Here is a 21175-nt window from a genome sequence, read left to right on the forward strand (position 1 = left end):
GTGTGAGCTGAATGGTTCATAATCGGCCATTAATTATTCAAACTGGGTCATGTGAATAATTGAACAATGCAGCTACTGATTAAAGATGATCAAACATATTGGAAAAACAGCATTTGGAGTTACAAGTGAAGCTCATCGTGTGTGTTTAATGTTGGTGGCACAGTATTAAAGTGCCTGTGTGTCTTAACAGAAGAAAGTGTGGGATGAGATGCCATCTGAAAAAAGTCTTCCTCCTAGCAGCTGGTCTTCTCATTTTGACCAGGGTCTACATCTATATGCAGAGAGCAGAATCGGGACACCTCAAGGTATTCGCTTGTGCTAATAGCATGATTACTAAAATATTGAGACTTAAAGGGATACTTCTTCCCCCCCAAAAAAACTGCATTCCTGTTATCATTTACACATGCTTGTATTCGTACCAAACATGATTATCTTTTCTCTGCAGAACAGAAAAGATGCTTGTAACCAGTTATGTTTACCACTGAATTGCACTGTATGGGCTAAAAATATATTTTATGTTCCACAAAAGAAAGAATGTCAAACAGGTTTGGAATGAGATTAGGTTGAGTGAATATTTAAGGGGTCATATGATGCGATTTAAATTTTTGCTTTCTCGTTGGAGTGTTACAAGCTCTTGGTGCATGAAGAAGATCTGTAAAGTTGCAAAGACTAAAGTCTCAAACCCAAAGAGATATTCTTTATCAAAGTTAAGACTCTGCCACACCCCCCTAAAACGGCTCGTTCTAACACGCCCCCACATGTCTACTACACTGGGTGGAAATATTTGCGTAATGCCACCCGACTGTTCACGCAAAGAAAGAAGGCGTGGTTTCAGTAACTGCAATTAGTGTTGAAGCAGTCATGTCAGGGAGATGCTGTGTGTATCTAGGCGAAAGCAAAAGCACTTTATTTGGTCTTCCGAAAGTAGATGCATTTAGGAATCTTTAAGATTACTTACAACAGAAAATCAGCAACACATTTTATGGACGACTGTTTCGTGAACCTAGGAGAGGAGGTCATTCTGACTTTGCTACAACAATCTGGCACTTCTGGAAGTATGTTTTGTTAAAATATTTGCTATTGACTGTTCAAATGTGGAGTTTTGCTCGTTGTGTGTGTGTGTGTGTGAAAAGAGAGAGAGAGAGAGAGAGAGAGAGAGAGAGAGAGAGAGAGAATCAGGGTCACACAGTGGAGTCAGCTGTCTTAACCGTCTGTGGCTTGTGTACTGCAAACACATAGGAGCTTTATCAGTGTCTGTCACGTGACTCTGTTCCCCTTTCAGGCTTGAACTGATGGTAAAACTAAGGACATTATTAACTGTCTTTACATTTATTTTTAAAGATGAAGCTCGCGATTATGGAAAGGGGCGTTACATTTGGCCAATCAGAGCAGACTGCTCTTGTCAGAAGATGGGACTTTGTAGAAAATGACGCGTTTGAGAGAGGCAGAGCATAGAGGACCTACAATAATGTACAGTATTTGAAGAATAATGTGTTTTTTGAACATTAAAGCATGTCAACATATTCTGTTACACCAAATACACAAAATAATGATCTTTAAAAAAGCATCATATGACCCCTTTAAAAGGGTTTTTTTTTTTTCATTTTTGGGTGGAGTATCCTGAAACTAACCAGCCATATGTTGAACTTCCTGTCATGTTTGAAGTTCTCTACACTCACTGAAAAAAGGGTACAAAAGCTGTCACTGCGGTGGCACATTTGTAACTTTTTTACCCCTAAAAGGTGCATATTAGTACCTAGATGGAACATATTAGTAGCTTTTGAAGGGGAACTGACAGACTCTGGACATTTATTTCCTTTTAGTTCTGAGCAGAGTAATTATTAGGGGTTCAAGCGCATAGCACTAAAACCCTATTGTAAGTGTTAGAATGGTCACGGATGGGTGATCTACTAGTAAGGATGATCGTGTATGTGTCCGCTGATCGTTTGGTGAGTTGTAGATTGGATGTTGGTTTTTGATTTCTTAGAATGGATTGTTACAAAGGCTCACCCCAATTGGCCTGATGGGGGTGCTACAGCAATCAAAAGTGCAAAATTGCTTGTAACTCCTAAACCGTCAGTCGCAGGCTCAAGTGTCTCATGTCTTTTGGAATCGTTGGCTCACGCCGGACAAGATTCAGATTAGATTGTGAGCCAAGCAAATTTTTCAGGTATTTTGGATTTTTTGAAAACCATACTTTTGCGAACTAGCCCTAAGTTTTTCGCCCGAATAGAACCAAACTAGTGCAGAAAGATTCTCTGGAGAGTGAATACCAATAATTATCAAAAAAAAAGTTGAACATTCAAGTCACCCTCGCAAAGGATTTGAAAGGAGCAGGGACACGTTTATTAAAATGTCAATAACTTCTGAAAGGAATGACGTATCATTGCTAAACTCAGAACAATGACTCTCAATCTGAAAAAAATAAAAAAAATTATGGAGCTTGGCCACTTGGTGGCACTATGAGAGGGAAAAAAACATAAAAATGTCTATAACTGCGCAGCCATTTGTCCTATCAACAGTCTTGGTCCACAGTGCCACAAGTGTCAACAAGGACATTTGAGTATCTCAAAAAACATGGCCACCATTGGCTGACGAAATTTGAGCACCTATTAGACAAGGTTAACGGAGGCTGATTGGATTGAAACTTGGTGGGTCTGTCTGACTCATGGCCCCCAAGGTCTGTGAGAAATTTAAAAGAAATCAGCCACTGGGGGGGGCGATATCGCATTTTTCAAGGGTGTAAATTATTGTATATTTGCATGGTTTTTCACACATACGCACGATATTCATATCATATGACAGAACTCCTCATTCTGGACAACTTTACCTCTAGAACCACTGCAGTCAATCAAATCGTTTGTTAAATGATTTAGAAGATGTAAAAAACCTACTTTTGCAAGCTAGTTCTAGGTTTTTCGCTCAATCTGGAAAAACAACACTGCAGTACTATTCTCTGGATTCTGTAGGTCAATAATTATTAAAACAAATGTTGAAATTTACCCTTTGGGGAGCTATGACGGGGTCCTTTAGAAAAGGGGCCTGTCCAAATTAACCCAAAATCCTTTAAAGCCTAAAGGAAAACTCAAAACTTCACAAAACCTGCTGAGAACATGTGACAGGTGATTCTAAACAAGCATGCAAAGTTTTAATTCTAAACAAGAATGCAAAGGAGATCGGAAAACAGGAGGCTCTATAACAGTCATAAATGTTAAAAAAAAATATAATATTCTATGGTAAGAATACCCTCATATTCAGTGGTAAATATTATATGGCAAATGCTCTGGATTTGCCAAAAATGCTTTATTAATCATTGATTAGAGCTTGAACCCTGGTAATCACTGCTTGCAGCTATATTTATTATTTATTTTTTTGCTACAGGCGTCAGTGACCTGGATCTGGGATAAGGAGACTTGGATGGAAGATCTTAAGGGCCATTACCTGCATTTCAACGTTTCCATTAAAGTTCTGGCAGGAGTCTTCAAGCCGTCCAAGAGTGAGTTATCTATAGTATTTACATCTACATGCATGTAGATTAGTGGTGTCAAACTCTGCTCTAACAAACACATGTAGTTTTCAAATAAGGATTTGATTAGCTGGATCAGTTGCATTAACTAAAGGTTGAAGCTAAACTTTGTAAGGGTTTGGCCCTCCCAGAATTAAGTTTGACACCCTTAATGTAGATGTTTTGTTTAGGTTCAACAAATCTAGAAGATTATGCTACAGCATCACTAAAGGAATTGCAATTAAATGTGATGTTCATTTTTAATACTGCATAAATATTAATATTTTTGCAAAATAAGCACATTTATGCAGTGCAGTCTGTAAGGGGCTTTGCCAACTTTACACTGATTATTTATGCACATGTAAACAGAATGTCTTCAGTCACTGAATCAAGTTTTTAAGTGTGAGACTGCTTCCTGTTTGCCCCTGTCTGGAAACACTGTGAAAATCCCCTGCAAGTTTTGTTCTTTAGTAAAAGTGCAAACTGTCCTTAAAAAAGAGCAATTTACTTGAAAATATATTGAATTAAAGGGTAAGTGTGTGTGTGTGTGTGTGTGTTTGTGTGTTTGTGTATATATATATATATATATATATATATATATATATATATATATATATTACCCTTCAAAAGTGTGGGGGGTCTGTAAAGATTTTTTGTTTGCTTTGTTTTATTTTTGAAAGAGGTCTCTTCTGTTCACTAAGGCAGCATTTATTAGATCAACAATACAGTAAAATATGTAATATTGTAAAATATTATTACAATTTAAAATATTTATGTTACATGTTCCCTGTGTTGGACTTTTATGTTGGACTGAATCAGCTTTGTGGTCATCTTGTAGTTGTAGCAAATTAAAATGCGGTATAATAAATGTAAAATATTTAGATCAGCTTTCAGAATTAACTGCAGCACAATTAATATTACAATTAAATAGTCTGTTTGTCCACTGAGGAGACTATAATATAAAAATCATTTTAAATATAAAATAATGAAGTCCATTTGTTAACTCTCTGGCCATGACACAATAGCTTTTCTCACTGTATACAATACTGCCAGTACAAGAGCATTTGGCAAGATCGGCTCATTAAAGGGACTTTGTTTTGCAAGCAACCATACACCATATACATGTACATATACATCACACTCATTTCCTGGACAATAATCTGATTACTTTTTATCACTCTGGACTCACTGAACCACATTGCACATAATTTTCCTGTGATGGTTCTCAAGCGACATTTAATGAGTTTGTGGAGTGAACACTTGTGCTGAGCAGATCCTCCTTGACTGTGAGAGAGATGGAGGTGGAGCCCACTGTTACCCGCTAAACGCCTACAGCTTTGATGGTCAGAGAGCTCGTCTCAGCCACTGGACCTGTTTTGGGGCAGACGAGACTGGCATCCAGTGTGGTGGATCCACTGCTGATGTTGCTGTGGGCACCGGCTCCAACGTGGTATCCAGCTTTGCCCTGGTCTCCAGCTCCTCCCTAGTTTCCTGCTTCTCCCTTGTCTCCAGCTCCACCCGCTTCTTCCTGGTTTCTAGCTCTGTCCTATCTCCCTGCTCTACCCTGGTCTCCAGCTTCACTGGCTCTGCCCTGGTCTTCAGTTACACTCTGGTCTCCAGCTCCACCTCCACTGGCTCCACCCTGGTCTCCAGCTCCACCTCCGCCAGCTCTGCCCTGGTCTCCAGCTCCACTCTGCTCTTTGTTTACACTCTGGTCTCCAGCTCCACCCTTGTCTTCAGTTACACTCTGGTCTCTCCACCTCCACTGGCTCCACCCTGGTCTCCAGCTACAGCTCCACTCTGCTCTCTCCAGCTCCACTCGCTCTTTGTTTACACCTGGTCTTCAGCTCCAACCCTGTCTTGCTCTGGTCTCCAGCTCCACCGTCTCTGCCCTGGTCTTCAGTTACACTCTGGTCTCCGAGCTCCACCGTGGGTCCCCCTGCTCTGCCCTGGTCCCCAGCCTCCACCGGCTCTGCCCTGGTCTTCAGTTACACTCTGGTCTCCGAGCTCTCCACCGTTACACTCTGGTCTCCAGCTCCACCATGGTTCCCTGCTCTGCCCTGGTCCCCAGCTCCACCGGCTCCGCCCTGGTCTTCAGTTACACTCTGGTCTCCAGCTCCACCGTGGTTCCCTGCTCTGGCCTGGTCTCCAGCTCCACCTCCACCGTCTCCACCCTGGTCTCCAGCTCCACCAGCTCTGCCCTGGTCTTAGGTTACACTCTGGTCTCCAGCTCCACTGTGGTTCTCTGCTCTACCTTGGTCTCCACCGGCTCCACCCTGGTCTCCAGCTCCACCAGCTCTGCCCTGGTCTTCAGTTACACTCTGGTCTCCAGCTCCACCGTGGTTCCCTGCTCTGCCCTGGTCCCCAGCTCCACCGGCTCTGCCCTGGTCTTCAGTTACACTCTGGTCTCAAGCTCCACCGTGGTTCCCTGCTCTGCCCTGGTCCCCAGCTCCACCGGCTCCGCCCTGGTCTCCAGCTCCACCGGCTCTGCCCTGGTCTTCAGTTACACTCTGGTCTCCAGCTCCACCGTGGTTCCCTGCTCTGCCCTGGTCTCCAGCTCCACCTCCACTGGCTCCACCCTGGTCTCCAGCTCCACCGGCTCCGCCGGTCTTCAGTTACACTCTGGGTCCACCGTGGTTCCCTGCTCTGCCCTGGTCTCCAGCTCCACCTCCACTGGCTCCACCCTGGTCTCCAGCTCCACCGGCTCCGCCCTGGTCTTCAGTTACACTCTGGTATCCAGCTCCACCCTGGTTCCCTGCTCTGCCCTGGTCTCCAGCTGCACCTCCACCGGCTCCGCCCTGGTCTCCAGCTCCACCGGCTCCGCCCTGGTTTTCAGTTACACTCTGGTCTCCAGCTCCACCCTGGTTCCCTGCTCTGCCCTGGGTCTCCACTGCTGCCACCTGCCCTCCGCCCTGGTCTCCAGCTCCACCGGCTCCGCCCTGGTTTTCAGTTACACTCTGGTCTCCAGCTCCACCCTGGTTCCCAGCTTTGCCCTTGTCTCCAGCTCCATCGGCTTCTCCCTGTTCTCCAGCTCCACCCTATCTCTCTCTCTCTCTCTCTCTCTCTCTCTCTCTCTCTTGCTTTGAAAAATAAGGCAAAATCTTAAATAAGAATTTGTGAACTCAGTGAAACCCAGAACTGTATATTCACATTCCTGTTGTTTTGTTCTTTTTTTTTTCAGAGTACCTGACGGTGGGCCTTTCGTCTGTGAAGAGGAAAAAGGGCAGTTATCTTCAGGACACTCTTCAGTCAATCTTCTCTGCCTCCTCAGAGGAAGAGCTGGATCAAATGGTCGTCGTCATCCTTCTTGCAGACTTTGATGTGAGCTGGATCCAGCAGACTTTAGAGAAGATTACAGATGAATTCCACACGCGGCTGTCCAAGGGTCAACTTCTGGTCATCCACGCCAACGAAGACAACTATCCTCCCCTTGTAGGACTGAAGAGGAACTTCAACGATGCTCCTGACCGTGTGTCCTTCCGTTCGAAGCAAAACGTGGACTACTCCTATTTGCTCCATTTTAGCAGTAATCTCTCCCAATACTATATCATGCTGGAGGATGACGTGAGCTGTTCGAAGAACTTTCTCACCAGCATGCGTGAGCACATCGGTTCTGTGGGCAACTCGAAGTGGGTCACATTGGAATTCTCTAAGTTGGGCTACATCGGAAAACTCTATCAATCCAGAGATCTGCCCATTCTAGCCCGATTCCTTTATAATTTCTACCAAGAGATGCCTTGCGACTTTTTGCTGTCGCATTTTCACAGATTGTTGATGCAGGATAAAGTCATTCGTTTCCGCCCATCTCTGTTTCAGCACATGGGCACTTACTCATCATTTAAGGGGACATTCAATCACCTTAAGGATGAAGACTTTGTTGAAGAAATTGCCGATAACCCTCCAGCAGACATTAGCACGAATATTGAAACCTATCAGACCAATACAGTCGACAAAGCTTACAGCCAAGGCTTAGAGTATTTCTGGGGTGTATCCCCTATAGGCACAGAAAACTACATTTTAGTGGCCTTTCATGAACCTGTTCTCATCTCACGTGTCCAAATACATACAGGATTGGATGGGAAAGATGAGCTGGGTTATGCTGATGTGGAACTTGGAAAAACGCTGGTGAAAAAGGAGTCGGGGGTGGAGTGCTCCGGATTTGACAAGCTGGGTTCTCTTCAGAAAGGCCAGTTTAATGAACCGGCTGTCCAGAAACTTGTGCCAACAACCGTGGCATGTTTACGAATCCGAGTCACTGCAGCCCAAACAACCTGGGTTGTCATACGCAAGATCCAGGTCTGGACTGTTAAAGCTGACCAGACCACATGAAATATTTCTGCTGTGCATTCATTATCATGACTTACAAAGGCTTAAACCTTTAAAATAAACTCATGCTTAGTAATTTGTATGTGAGGGAATGATGTCATTACACTACCTAAAGCAAATTATTGTATATAAATATTCTTAAAATAAGATATATTTGTTTAGGCATACTATATTTTCTTTAGGAAACTATGTTTAAATTACTTTTATTTTTCTGTTCCCATTATAAAATATTTATTTTGTTAATATTAGAAATAAAAAGCATTTTAATAAACTTACATTTAACTTAAAATAATATTTTTGTTAAAATAAACAAAACTTTAAAAAAAAATTAAATCAATAAAAAACCTCAAAACATTCTTTGATAACTTTTTGTAAGGTTTCATACAAATAGGGTAAGTGTAGTAAGGGTTAAAAAATCAGGCACACAGAAGGATTCAGATGAAAGTTTTTGTTAATATTTTGAATTATTTATTTATTTTCATTTTAGGTAAAGGTTTAGTAATTTTGTTGGGTGTTTTTGTCGGTTTTATTATTTCATTAAATGTGTCTGTTTATATATATATATATATATATATAAAGTGTTTATATGTTTTATATATATATATATATATATATTATCACAATTTAGTGTGATATTTTATTTTGGTTTATGTTTATTTTGTTTCAAGTAATTATTATTATTTTATGGTTTAAGGTTTGGTTAACAATAGTAACCCTAATTTGAACTCATTTGAAAATTATGAGGATTCCTAAAAAGTAATTTTTTAAATAAAAGACATGGGCTGGATGTTGTGTAGTTGAGTTGTAAAAGAGGATGCCATGATTCAAAGAGCCCCTTACAGTCAAAATATTTAGATTTACAAAAAATGAGTAAAAATGAGTGATGGTTTGTAAATTCCGCCCCCTAGAGGTGATGACTTTGAAAGACAATTCCCTAGTTCCATCACTCCAAGCACCAATGAGGGGAAAAGTGCTGTTACTAGTTTACACTCACAACACACACACACACACACACACACACACACAAATGTACAGAATTACTGTCAAGCACACACACACACACACACACACACACACGTTGGGTTTCCATGTTTTATAGGGACATTCCATGGGCATAATAGTTTTTATACTGTACAAACTGTATTTTCTATCCCCTCACCCTGACCCTACTCTTAAACCTACCCATCACTTTAAGCTTTCAACTATTTTAGATTTTCAAAAAACTTCATTCTGTATGATTTTAAGCTGTTTTCCTCATGGGGACCCATGAGGACTGAAAAATGTCCCCACAAGGACAAGGATTTTAGACATTGCCATCTTTGTGGGGACATTTTGTCCACATAACGTAAGGTATACCTGCACCACAAAAAAAAAAAAAAACACGACAAGGATTTTAGACGTTTGCTCAGTATTTGTGGAAAAGGATAGATTTTTATACCAAAGAGTCAAGTTGTATTGCATTTACTGTACTTCTGACAATCACATCAGCATGTGTGCTTTACTGAACCTCCCATGCGTGGTATTAATGCTTGTTGAGCGCTATATGTTCTCTCCCTCAGGGACGGACAGTGAGAAAGAGCATCTGTATACTATAGTTCAGAGATAACTGAACAGCTCAGCATCACAAACTGATATCTTCACTCTATGAATGTAAGTGTAATCTCTGTCAGTTAATCTTATTATTATTAAATTGTAATATTTTTCCATAATTTTGCTAAACTGTATACACAACTTTTGTCACTGACAGCCAATTAAACTAGTTTTATGTTTCTCATGCACTCTGTCATCTTTTTTTCTCACATAGTCAGATACTTTGAACTCAAATCCATATTTCTTATCCATTTCTGTGCTTAATGTTAAGTGGCAGTGTAATAAGCCAGCTCATTTGCAGTCTAATGGTCATTATTGCAAAATAAACCACTTCAGGATTGTACTCCACATTGCATTATGGGTCTAATCTCTAAACTATGGGTCTTGTATAATGACATGCTAACTGTACTGGGTTGTCTTTATCTAAATGTATATTACTGTATATGCACTACTGTATATATCTTAAAACAACTAGTGAAAATGCTTTTTTTTTATAACTTAATATAAGAAAATTTAAGACCACCACAACAATTTGAATGAAAAGATTGCTGAATCTGATCTGATATATATATTGATAATTTTGACCCACACAATGTATTGTTGGCTATTAAGGCAAATATACCCATGCTACTTAAGAATACTTAAGAGTAATGTGCTCCAGGGTAATTGATTCATGTTTACACATATATATATATATATATATATATATACAGTGCTGTGAAAAGTTTTTTGCCCTTTTCCTGTTTTTTTTTTTTTTTTTTTTTTTTTTTTTTTTTTTGTATATTTGTCACACTTTAAAGATTCAGATTATCAAACAAATTCTAATATTACACAAAGATAATACAAGTAAATACAAAATGTAGTTTTTAAATGATGATTTCATTTATTAAGGTAAAAAAGCTGTCCAAACCTACCTTTCCCTACATACCCCCTCCTGTTTTTTTTTTTTTCAGGCTTGATTGTGTTTATGGGGTGCAGTCTAGCATGTGTTAATGCTTAGTTTAAAAAAGTAAACAAAAAAACATAATTTTTCACAATTTAGTTTTTCACACTTTGTCCTTTCTCCTTCGAACCCTCCAATGGCTTCCTGTTTATATGAAGCCCCTCCTTCAGAAATACAGTGCCGTGAAAAGTTTTTTGCCCTCTTCTTGATTTTTTTGCATATTTGTCACACTTAAAAGATTCAGATCATCAAACTGAGATAGCTCAGTCGGTAGAGCATCAGACTTTTAATCTGAGGGTCCAGGGTTCATGTCCCTGTTCGGGCGTAGGGTCTTCTTCTTTTAGGGGGCAGCTGTGGCCTAATGGTTAGAGAATTGGACTTGTAACCAGAAGGTCGCAGGTTCGAGTCTCGGTGCTGGCAGGAGCTGTCGGTGGGTTGGGAGTGAATGAACAGCGCTCTCTTCCACCCTCAATACTCATGGCTGAAGTGCCCTTGAGCAAGGCACTGAACCCCCAGTTGCTCCCTGGGTGCTGGATATAGCGTGTGTGTTCATGATGTGTTCACTTCTCACTGCTGTGTGTGTGCACTTGGATGGGTTAAATGCAGAGCACCAATTTCGAGTATGGGTTACCATACTTGACAAATGTCACGACTTTCACTTTAAACTGTCATAGTGTGGAGAGATGAGGCGAGGACTCAAGGTGAAGGAAGAATGGGTCTTTTTAATAGTAAAATTAGCCATAAAAGGCACACCAGCTGAATATCGTGACACAATCAAATTTTTATATTATACAAAGATAATGCAAGTAAATACAAAATGTAGTTTTTAAATGATGATTTAATTTAAGGCAAAACAGCTGTCCGAACCTACCTTTCCCTACATGCCCCCTCCTGTTAAATCATGAAAGAACTGTGATTAACCACATTACTTTAGAAAGCTGAGTTAAATTTCACTAGCCACACCTAGGCCTGTTGAATCAAGAAATCACTTAAATTATCTGTCTGACAAAAGAGCAACACATCATGCTGCAATCTAAAGAAATTCAAGAACAGATGAGAAACAAAATAGTTGACATGTATCAGGCTGGAAAGGGTTTTAAAGCCATTTCTAAGGCTTTGGGACTCCAGCGAACAACGGTCTGAGCCATTATCCACAAATGGAGAAAACTTGGAACAGTGGTGCACCTTCCCAGGAGTGGCTGGCCTACCAAAATTACTCCAAGAGCACAACATTGACTCATCCAGGAGGTCATAAAAGAACCCAGGACAGCATCTAAATGAACTTCAGGCCTCACTTACCTCCATTAAGGTCAGTGTTCATGATTCAGCACAACTAAAAAGAGATCCTGGGAGAGTTACAAGACAAAAAAGAACCACAAAAGAACGACCAGAAAGAACACAAAGCCTCATCTCACATTTGATTATCCCCAAGACTTTTGGGCAAATATTCTGTGGACTGATGCGACAAAAGTTAAACTTTTTGGAAGGTGTGTGTCCCGTTACATCTGGCGTAAAACCAACAAAGCATTTCATAAAAACATCATACCAACAGTCAGACATGGTGGAGGTAGTGTGATGGTCTGGGGCTGCTTTGCAGCTTTAGGACCTGGATGTTTGTCATAATTGATGGAAGCATGAATTCTGCACCCTATCAGAAAATCCTGAAGGAGAATGTCCGGCCATCAGTTTGTGACCTCAAGCTCAAGCGCACTTGGGTTATGTAGCTGGACAATGATCCGAAACACACCAGCAAGTCCACCTCTGACTGGCTCAAGAAAAACAAAATTAAGGGTTTTGAGTGGCCAAGTCAAAGTCCAGACTTAAATCCGATTGAGATGCTGTGGCCTGACCTTAAACAGTCCATTCATGCTCGAAAACCCCACAATGTGGCTGAATTAAACTAATTCTGCGAAGAAGAGTGGGCCAAAATTCATCCACAGCAATGTGAAAGACTATCGCAAACATTTAAATGCAGCTGTTGCTGCGAAGGGTGGCACAACCAGTTATTAGATTAAGGGGGCATTTACTTCTTCATGTAGTGCCAGGTAGGTTTGGACAGCTTTTTTTCCCACAGTAAATGAAATCATTATTTCAAAACTGCATTTTGTATTGACTCGGGTTATCTTTGTGCAATATTAAAATTAGTTTGATCTGAATCTTTTAAGTGTGAAAGATATGCAAAAAATAATAATAATAATAAAAAAAACGGAAGGTTGCAAAAACTTCTTTTTGTATTTGTGTGTATGTGTGTGTGTTTGTGTGTGTTTTTGTGTGTGTGTGTGTGTGTGTGTGTGTGTGTGTACTGACACTTTCTGTAGAACTGAGGTCTCACTTTATTCACCCATATAATCACACTTCCTGTCCCAGTGTTCCACCCATAATCCCCCAGACCTCCTGCGTCATCACTTGTAGACAGCCACAGGAAAGATAACAAGCAACCGTCAATATAATCTACATCCCCCTTCTAAATGTTAGGATACCTAGATAGGTTTAACATGAATAAAAAAAAATAAACTGAATCAGCAACAACAACAAAAAATTTTTTTATAATCTCTTTCTCTCTCTCTCTCTCTCTCTCTCTCTCTCTCTCTCTCTCTTTCTCTCTCTCTCTCTCTCTCTCTCTCTATATATATATAACATAGTTATCCCTTTAGCTTTACCTGCTATAAAAGTGCACATGAACAGTGAAACTAGCAAACAGTTTACCTGACACGCATACCAAAAACAGGATGCAACGATGTTCTGACTTTTTTTTTTTAAACAGCCACAAGGAACTGCTGAAGTAGGAGTGGTATGAAGAGTAGGAGCTTATGTAGTGTAGTCTTTGTATAGAGAGTTGGGCTTTGATATTCTCCCTGAGCGGGCGACAACCACAGGTGGTTCCTGCACCTGTTCTGTCTGCGGCTGGTCGACATTAGGCTGGGGTTCTGGCAGAGGTTCACTGTTGGTGTTAAGTGGGACCTCTGTTGTTGAAGGCAGGGTGTATTGTTCATGTGTACTCCTACATACTGTAGGTGGCGCCTGTTTCTCACGTATGTGGCATCTCTGGCCTGGACCTGGTAGCTGTTTGGCTGTGGTGCTCTACCTATTACTGTTCCCAGTCTGCCATATCCCCTGTCCGTCTGTATTCTCACTGTCTGTCCTGCTTGCAATGAGGCCAAGGGTCTGGCAGACCTGTCATAATGTGTCTTTCCTCTTTGTCTGGTCAGCGTTAGAGCTGCCTGGAACTGCGTTTCTACCTTTGGCACATACATGGCTTTGGTCATGGGAATAAGGGTCTTGGTAGTGGGAGCTGCCGGTGACATGGCAGAAGTCCCATATGCGGGCAAATTCTTGGAACTCCCTGCTTGTGAAATATGCTGCGTTGTCAGAACTTAGCTGCTGAGGAACTCCATGAGTGGCAATGTGGCGCTTTAGCCTGGTTATAATGGTCCCAATGGTCATGTTTGGGAGATGGTCTATTTCAAACCAGCCAGGGTGCGAGTCAACAAGCATCAGGTGTTCTTTCCCCACCCATGCAAAAATGTCCGTTGCTGTAAGGGCCCATGGCAAGTCTGGTATAAGATTGCAATTGAAGGGGCTCCTTTGTTTGGTGTGGTCTGAGGGCATTACAAGGAGCACACCTGGAGATTTCATGTTCAATGTCCTGGTATATGCTAGGTGCCCTTGATGCAGCTGTTTGATATAATAGTGTTGCACTGAGTGGGGAATGACGAAACGCTGACCACGGAGCAGTAGGCCATTATCAACTGTGAGATCATCCTTTATGGCATAGAATTGCCTGAGGTCATGTGGCAGCTTCTTTTATGAGTCAGACCAGCCCATGGCAATGACCTCAGGTAAGTGTCTGCAGAGATAGTCTGCCTATGTTCCAAAGTTCCTTAATTCTCCTTGAAAGGGCTTCCACTGTCATAACATCATAGTCCTCAGTAGTTTCGGCCTGGTCAGTGGAGGGCAGATGTGCATGTAAGAGCACATCTACTAGGTATAACTCTTTGCATCTACACATTCTCCTTTGACCTCTGACCTCGGCTGAAATGCACTCTGCTGGCAGACAGCTCTCAGAAGATATGGCTGTGGAGGAGACATCATAAAAAATAGGGATTGGTCATGTATCCTTGTGACTTAGTTTTCCCCGGAGCAACCAGCGTGTATCACGTTGCCCTCTAGCGTTAACTTCCACGTCTCTAGTTCAACGTGACCAGGTCGACTTGTTGGCAGGATACTGTGAATGTAACTGATTGCACAACCATATATTGTCCTCCTGGCATCCACAGCGCCACAGAGAATCTTTCAGTTATAAAGCGCTCAAATGACATCCTAATTATATAAACTCTGCTAACCCTGACACTGTGATTATTGAGGCTGACAGTGCACTAAACATAGACTGATTCAGTTTCAGTTAGCAGGAGTCAATGCTGTGGTCGAGACAAACACACGGCTGACCCAACGCTGAGGCGCTGTCATATTTCACTGCTCGCTCCACCTAAACAATTGAACTGTATGGCTTTTGTCTTTTTTAACAACAGTTTGAATGTTTCTTTGCAGTGAAGTTGAATATGTTTATTAAAACTGATTGATAGAGAGTTTTATGGATGTGAGACTGAACTAGTTTCATGTAAATAGTTAAAATAGTTGTATTAGGCCTTTCATTTTCCTATTTTTGTTTTACAGCCTGGTTGTTTTTAATCTGCTATGTGTAAACTGTAGATTGTTTTGCCAGGTGATATAAAAATGTGAATCATGTGGTCATACCGATTTTATTCAAGTCAAAATTAATAAATAAGGCTTTTTTCAAAAGTTAAGATATTTTTATTTGACTTTCTTTTGCTGTTTTATTTTATCTTTTATTTTGCTAAGAATATAATTTTTTTTCCCAAACAGAATTACTGTTCAAAGAAGACATTATTTATTTTAATAAAATTCTTAAATACTTCTTGAGTTTTTAAAATATATTTGAGAATAATATATTGTAATGTGTATGTTATTACATGTTAATTAAGAAGTAAAGTCATAAAAAGAACAAAATTTACAAGCTGCTAAAATCACAAGTTTATTATTCACCTGTTCATGACCCTTAGTTTTTAGATAGATAAAATGATTCATTCTGGTTTTATCAGTCTGATCGCCTGATTGATTTAGGTTTCGTTCAGGTGTCATGATGAATTATGCAATGAAATCATATACAGATCTAATGACAGTTCATAAAGCACATTCTTCTTGTAATAAAATATAATATCTTTATAATATCTTTAAAACAACTTTAAGTAACAAACATTGTAACATATAATACTATTTTTGGATGTTGTATTTCTCTCTGTGTTTGAGCATGAGTGAGGTTTGGCAGCACATGTCCCAGCGGCCGAGAGCAAAGCATTAGCGTGGATTAAACACTGTCCAGGTGAACAATGAGACATGTGAAACACACACAGCCCGTTTTACCCAACAGAACTGGGGCAAGAATTGCAACAAGGACATGACTGTGATAATGAATCAAAACCAGCTGAAAGTTGATCAGTTTGATACAGACAAAACACCCAATGTAAAATGTGAAGAATTCCGCAAAAAAGCATTTACCTCCTGATTTGACCGTTAAAAATGTTTGGCAGTGTAGTCAGGCTGATTCAGTCTTATTAAATAACATTTTGACTTGAATTAAAACAATATTATAGAATAAAATCAGTTACCATGATGCACATTTTTACCTGACAAAACATTCTTAGAGTGCAATGCCCCATTATGTAAACAATAAATATATGAATGAATTTAATATATATTTTTTGTCAATAATGTCATGTTCATATTCTGTAGTGTTATTTCAATATACAAAAAGTATGACTTTAATATTCTACAGTATATAGATTTCTGAACATTTGCTGCATGACAATTTTATGATAATAATACAGTGATAAATTAATATAGAAGATATCACTATTTATATATTAATATTGAAGTGATTTTAGTTCAGTAGTTCAGCCAATATTCAGTATATATATATATATATTCAGCCAATATTCAGTATATATATATATATATATATATATATTCAGTATTTAATTCTATATATAGAAAATGCATAATTGTATTGTAATTTTGATATTATATTTTCAGTGATTCATAACTGACCTTTAGGACTTGCATTGAAGTTCATATGTTCATGTTTTGATGATTTATAATCCTGTTTTGATGTAGAATTTTATTTTATTTTTTCACTTTTTTGTTATTTTATTATTATATTTTAGAATATTGCAATATGTAATCAAATGGTTAAAATACAATTATTCTCAAATGCAATGTTACATTTGTAATATAATAAAATGCTGTTTTCCTTGACTTTCATTCGCAGGCATTTGTTTGAAATGATAAACCGTGATGCATAATTTCCCATTCCACTGACCACTTGTGTCAGGCAATGGAAGGAAAGACCCAATTGCAGAATGACAAAGTACAAGGGTTTATTGACAGACAGGGAACAGAAGGGCACATGCAGTGAAAGTCCAACAGGAGGGGATACTGGGGTAATGATGGGATAGCAGAGGGGGACCACTGGAACCAGCATAGGGTGACCGCAGCTTGGACTACTGCTGAGGAGATGGCAGGACCAGACAGAATGTAGATAACCAGGCGAGCACAAAGGAGCAGAGAACTGCAGCTTGAAGATCACCCGCTCAGAACCAGTACAGCTGCCAGGGTGAGAGAACCAGCGGACGGCAGGGCAGGGCTGGAGGGGGGAAACACAACAGACAAAAACACACCACAAGACAGGACAAGACACCAACTAGCACACTAGACAAACAAGACAACCCCCCCCCCCACAAGAAAAAATAAAGATCAAAACAAATAAGAGAAAGGGAGAAAATATAACAACAACAAAAAAAAAAGATGATAATCAGACTTTGTTCTGTTTGGAGATTAGAGTAAAAACTCCTGGAACTGGAGAAAAATTAAAAACAAAATAACTAAACTAGGGAAGGCGGCAAAATAAAAGAAATAAGATCTAGACCCTTACTGGTAAATGTAAAATGCCAAGTTAAAAAAATAAATAAACTTGACTGGAGGCTTGAACCTAGCAAAAGACTAGAGGAAAATCTCCTGGACATTAGGAGAAAAAATAAACTAAAACTAAAAAGAAACTAAAAGAGAAAACTTAGAAAAATTAACAATATCAAAGAAACAAGGAGCTGGACTCAACAGGAAAATCCAAAGGGAAAAGCAAAAGTTAGACTTGACTAGAACAGCTTGAAACTGCAAAACACACGTAAGGCAAACATACAGCCAAAACAAACCGGCAACTACAAGAGGTAAGAGAGCACAATAAGAAGGGCACAGCGACATGAGGAACAGGTGAAAACACTCCGACTAATGAGGACTAAACAAAGGAGCGTGGTACGAGTAACAAGGAGGCAGTACAAGAGGAGCGCATGGCCAACACAAGAGACACGGCCATGTGCTCAGGCACAAAATAAACAAAGACACATTTAACAAAGACAGGACAGACAAGACTGTCAGGGCAGGATCCTGACAACTTCCTGTTACATCAAGAGATGCAGGAGTGGGGCCATTCAGCTCAGTGTCACGTTGATTTCCAGTGTGGAGGATCAGCCTGAAGACCCTCCCTCCCTGCACCGCAAGATAAGAGGCATACAGATAATTTGGGATTAGTGTGAGTCTAAAAGCACAAGAGGAACTCTGACCCAATCAAAATCTGACTTCTCTCAACAGCATTGATCAGAACATCAGCCAGATCCACAGCAATCCTCCAGAAGAAGATTTTGAGCTGGTTTTGGAGCTTGGAGAGGTGCTGGATGAAGATGATGTTCTTAAGCAGTCTGCTGTTTGTGTCGGGAGATTTTCTCCTGGCCTGCTCTCTGAAGAACTACACGCTGTATGTGGAGAGACACGAGTGCGGTCACTGCATGGCCATCAACACCACCATGTGCAGCAGAATGTACTTCACACAGGTAAGAGCCTGACAGTTTCACACCAAAATCATGGAGCATGTTTCTTAAATGTAATATTGTTTAAAATAATTCAGACAACTGACCAGTTCAGTGGCAGAGATCGGCAGGTTTCATTATAAATGGTGTTTTATTTTGTGTTTGTGTTTTTTTTTGATGTTTGGGTTTTTTGGAGATTATGTTCTATGGTGTTTATGGTTTATTATATTATTTGGTAATTATAATATTTGATATTGAATATAACATATTTAATCACAAAAAACAGAAACTATGACTATAGTTGTTCTAGCATTTGCTTTTATTTTATTTTTTTTGCTTTTTTTATACTGTGTGTCTGTGTGTGTGTGTGTGTGTGTGTGTGTGTGTGTGTGTGTGTGTGAGAGAGAGAGAGAGAGAGAGAGAGAGAGAGAGAGAGAGAGAGAGAATTACAAAAATGAATATAGCAGCAATTGCGGGGCCAAGCGCTCCAGCGGCAAAATTAGGAGTTAAGCATGGCATGGAGCATCAGACCAAATGCAACGAGTAATAAAAGTAATTTTAGGATGATTGTAATTGAAATGGCTGAAAAATCATAAGTACAACCTTTAGTAATATGATTAAATGGCTTATCACTTTTGACCAACAGGTGGCACTGTAATCAAATCATCTTGGTGTGTTCTGTGTGAGGTGACAATGGCACACACAAAGTTTGCTGTCATTATGTCAAAGCTTCGCAAAGATATAGCCTGTCTAAAATTTGTAACGGTGCTGTACGAAAGTGGTTTTGTCAATCGACACACGAAATGCATAACTTTTTGTCATCACAGTCTGAAGATGATCTGACTCGATTTTGGTGAAAATCGGACCAACAGTTGAGGAGTTAGAAAAAGTACATACATTTACATAACATAAATCAAAATGGTGGACAGGGAGTTCAGATTTCCGAAACAAAAATTGGTATGTTGTCGGCACGACCCAAGGAATATTTTGAGACCAGTTTCATTACAATAGCCTAATGCCATCAAAAGTTATTAGCATTTTTGGAAAGTTCATAGTTAAAGGTTAAAGAGCAGGTCATATGGTATTTTAAAGTGTCCCAATATTGTATTGGAGTCCCCTACATCAGGTTTAAATGCATCTAAGGTCAGAAAACATTGTAATTTTCTTAGAATATACATTTAATATTAGAGTCATTTGCCAATGATTAGGAAATGATTCGTTTCAAGCAAGTTTGGAGCAAGCCCCTCCCTTCCTCAAGCCTACTCTGCTCTGATTGGTCAGCTGGCCAAACCTGTTGTGATTGGCACAGAGATGAGTCCTTGAGCCAGTTAGCCAGCGCTACCATTGACAAAGCTCCTTTACATAAAACAATAATATAGTCAATCCGTTCTTATAATGGCATAAAATACAAAAACACTTATGCAAGCGAATCGTGCCCACAGCTAAAGTTTAGCTGCTAAACTGTGAATGTGACTAACTGATTAAACAATACAGTTTGCAAAAAAAAATATGTCTACTGTAATGTTTGAAGAACGACAGACAAAAGACGCTTGGTCTTAACTTTTAATCAGAACGCAGAACATTTGTATCACAGGAGCACCAGCCGAAATCACTCATCTCTCCCGCATTAACCCTGTAACTGCCAGTGCAGCACAATAAACAGCAGTTTCACAATTATTATAAAGTCTGTGTGCTACATTACATTCTTTATTATTGAACAAAGTAATTAGAACAATGTCAGTCTACAATAATCGACATATTCTTAGGTTCACTGCGAATTTTTAGAACTACTTCAGTAAGACAGTAATATCGTGCTTTACCTGGAAACCTAAAGCTGCACTAGGTATACATCACATATTGGCACAAAAAAATTATATTTTGAGCACTCAGTTGAAAATGTACACCTAACGTATCAATCGTACTACTTACAGATCGTGGTTCAGAGAGCTTGTTAGTCCAAATTAAGAAGATTAGAAGCCAACGAAGATAAAAGCCCAGATTAGAGAAGCAGTTCTTGATAAAATGACAAGCACACAACAAAAGGCTCGAATTGTATTTCTGTGGTATTCTTGAACACCGCGTCTTCTCAACATGATGTAAACGCACTAATAGCAAAAGTGTTTGTGGGCAGATCAGACTCTGTTCGTATTTCGAGGGCAGGCGGGGATTATGCAAATGTGTTACCCAGTGACGTACACCGGTAACAGACAAAAGAGTCGAAAATATAACGACTCGTTATGGCGATTCAGAACCGACTCTCTCTTTTGAGAGACAATATCTTTATTTATCATGCACTTTTTTGATTAACAACTTTGCAGATTGTTTTCATTTAAGGATAGCTACGTTATAAACTGCAAAAGAGAGATTTTTCAAAAACCCATATGACCTGCTCTTTAATGAATGGTTTATTACTCATGGCCAATAGGTGGCGCTGTTACCAAATTGATGTGCCGTGGTCAGTGTGAAGTGAAAATGGCACATACAAAGTTTAGTGTAAATATGTCAAACATTTGCAGAGATACAGCCCTCAGATGCAGTTTGGCAGCTTTCCAGCAAATTTGTTCATGTGCTAAATGAAAACCGTTTTATGTATCGACGCGAAATCCACATCTTATTGCCAGCTTGGTCTGAAGATTTTCCAAGCCAAATTTGGTGAAAATCGGACCAACGTTCCAGGAGGAGTTCGAAAAAGTAGGTTGTCAACATGAATCAAGATGGTGGAAAGGAAGTTCAGCCAATATTGGTAAAATTGGTATCGGTGTTCTCGTCATGATGCAATGAATCTATCAAAATCAGTCCGATTACAATAGGCTAATGTTAGCAAAAGTTATTAGCATTTTTCTAAATTTTATTATAACTTTTGACCACAAGGTA

At 39.7% G+C, this 21175-nt stretch overlaps 2 protein-coding genes and 1 non-coding gene across 5 annotated transcripts in view; all 3 read left to right on the forward strand.

The window, feature by feature from the left end:
• The first annotated feature begins 196 nt into the window (after nucleotides 1-196).
• On the forward strand, nucleotides 197-8381 carry LOC109099101 (alpha-1,3-mannosyl-glycoprotein 4-beta-N-acetylglucosaminyltransferase C-like). Its single transcript, XM_042750232.1, has 3 exons — nucleotides 197-305; nucleotides 3382-3496; nucleotides 6687-8381. Exons 1-3 carry the CDS (start codon nucleotides 204-206, stop codon nucleotides 7832-7834), a joined length of 1365 nt encoding a protein of 454 aa, XP_042606166.1. The 5' UTR covers nucleotides 197-203; the 3' UTR covers nucleotides 7835-8381.
• The window catches only part of LOC109046698 (mitochondrial glutamate carrier 1-like), a 33556-nt gene continuing 12661 nt past the window's right edge, over nucleotides 281-21175 (forward strand). The window contains exons 1-4 of one of the 3 annotated variants that reach the window (XM_042750233.1): nucleotides 281-305; nucleotides 3382-3496; nucleotides 9391-9481; nucleotides 16711-18325. The gene's annotated coding sequence lies outside the window, so the exon portion shown is untranslated. Of the gene's footprint in view, nucleotides 306-3381; nucleotides 3497-9236; nucleotides 9482-16710; nucleotides 18326-21175 lie in introns of those variants that run through there. The other 2 variants (XM_042750235.1, XM_042750234.1) reach the window with 2 other exon arrangements.
• trnak-uuu lies at nucleotides 10617-10689 on the forward strand. Its single transcript has one exon. It is a non-coding gene; the product is annotated as a tRNA-Lys (tRNA).

This window comes from Cyprinus carpio, chromosome B23 (assembly GCF_018340385.1).
Source record: "Cyprinus carpio isolate SPL01 chromosome B23, ASM1834038v1, whole genome shotgun sequence".
In the NCBI taxonomy this organism is placed as follows: Eukaryota; Metazoa; Chordata; class Actinopteri; order Cypriniformes; family Cyprinidae; genus Cyprinus; species Cyprinus carpio.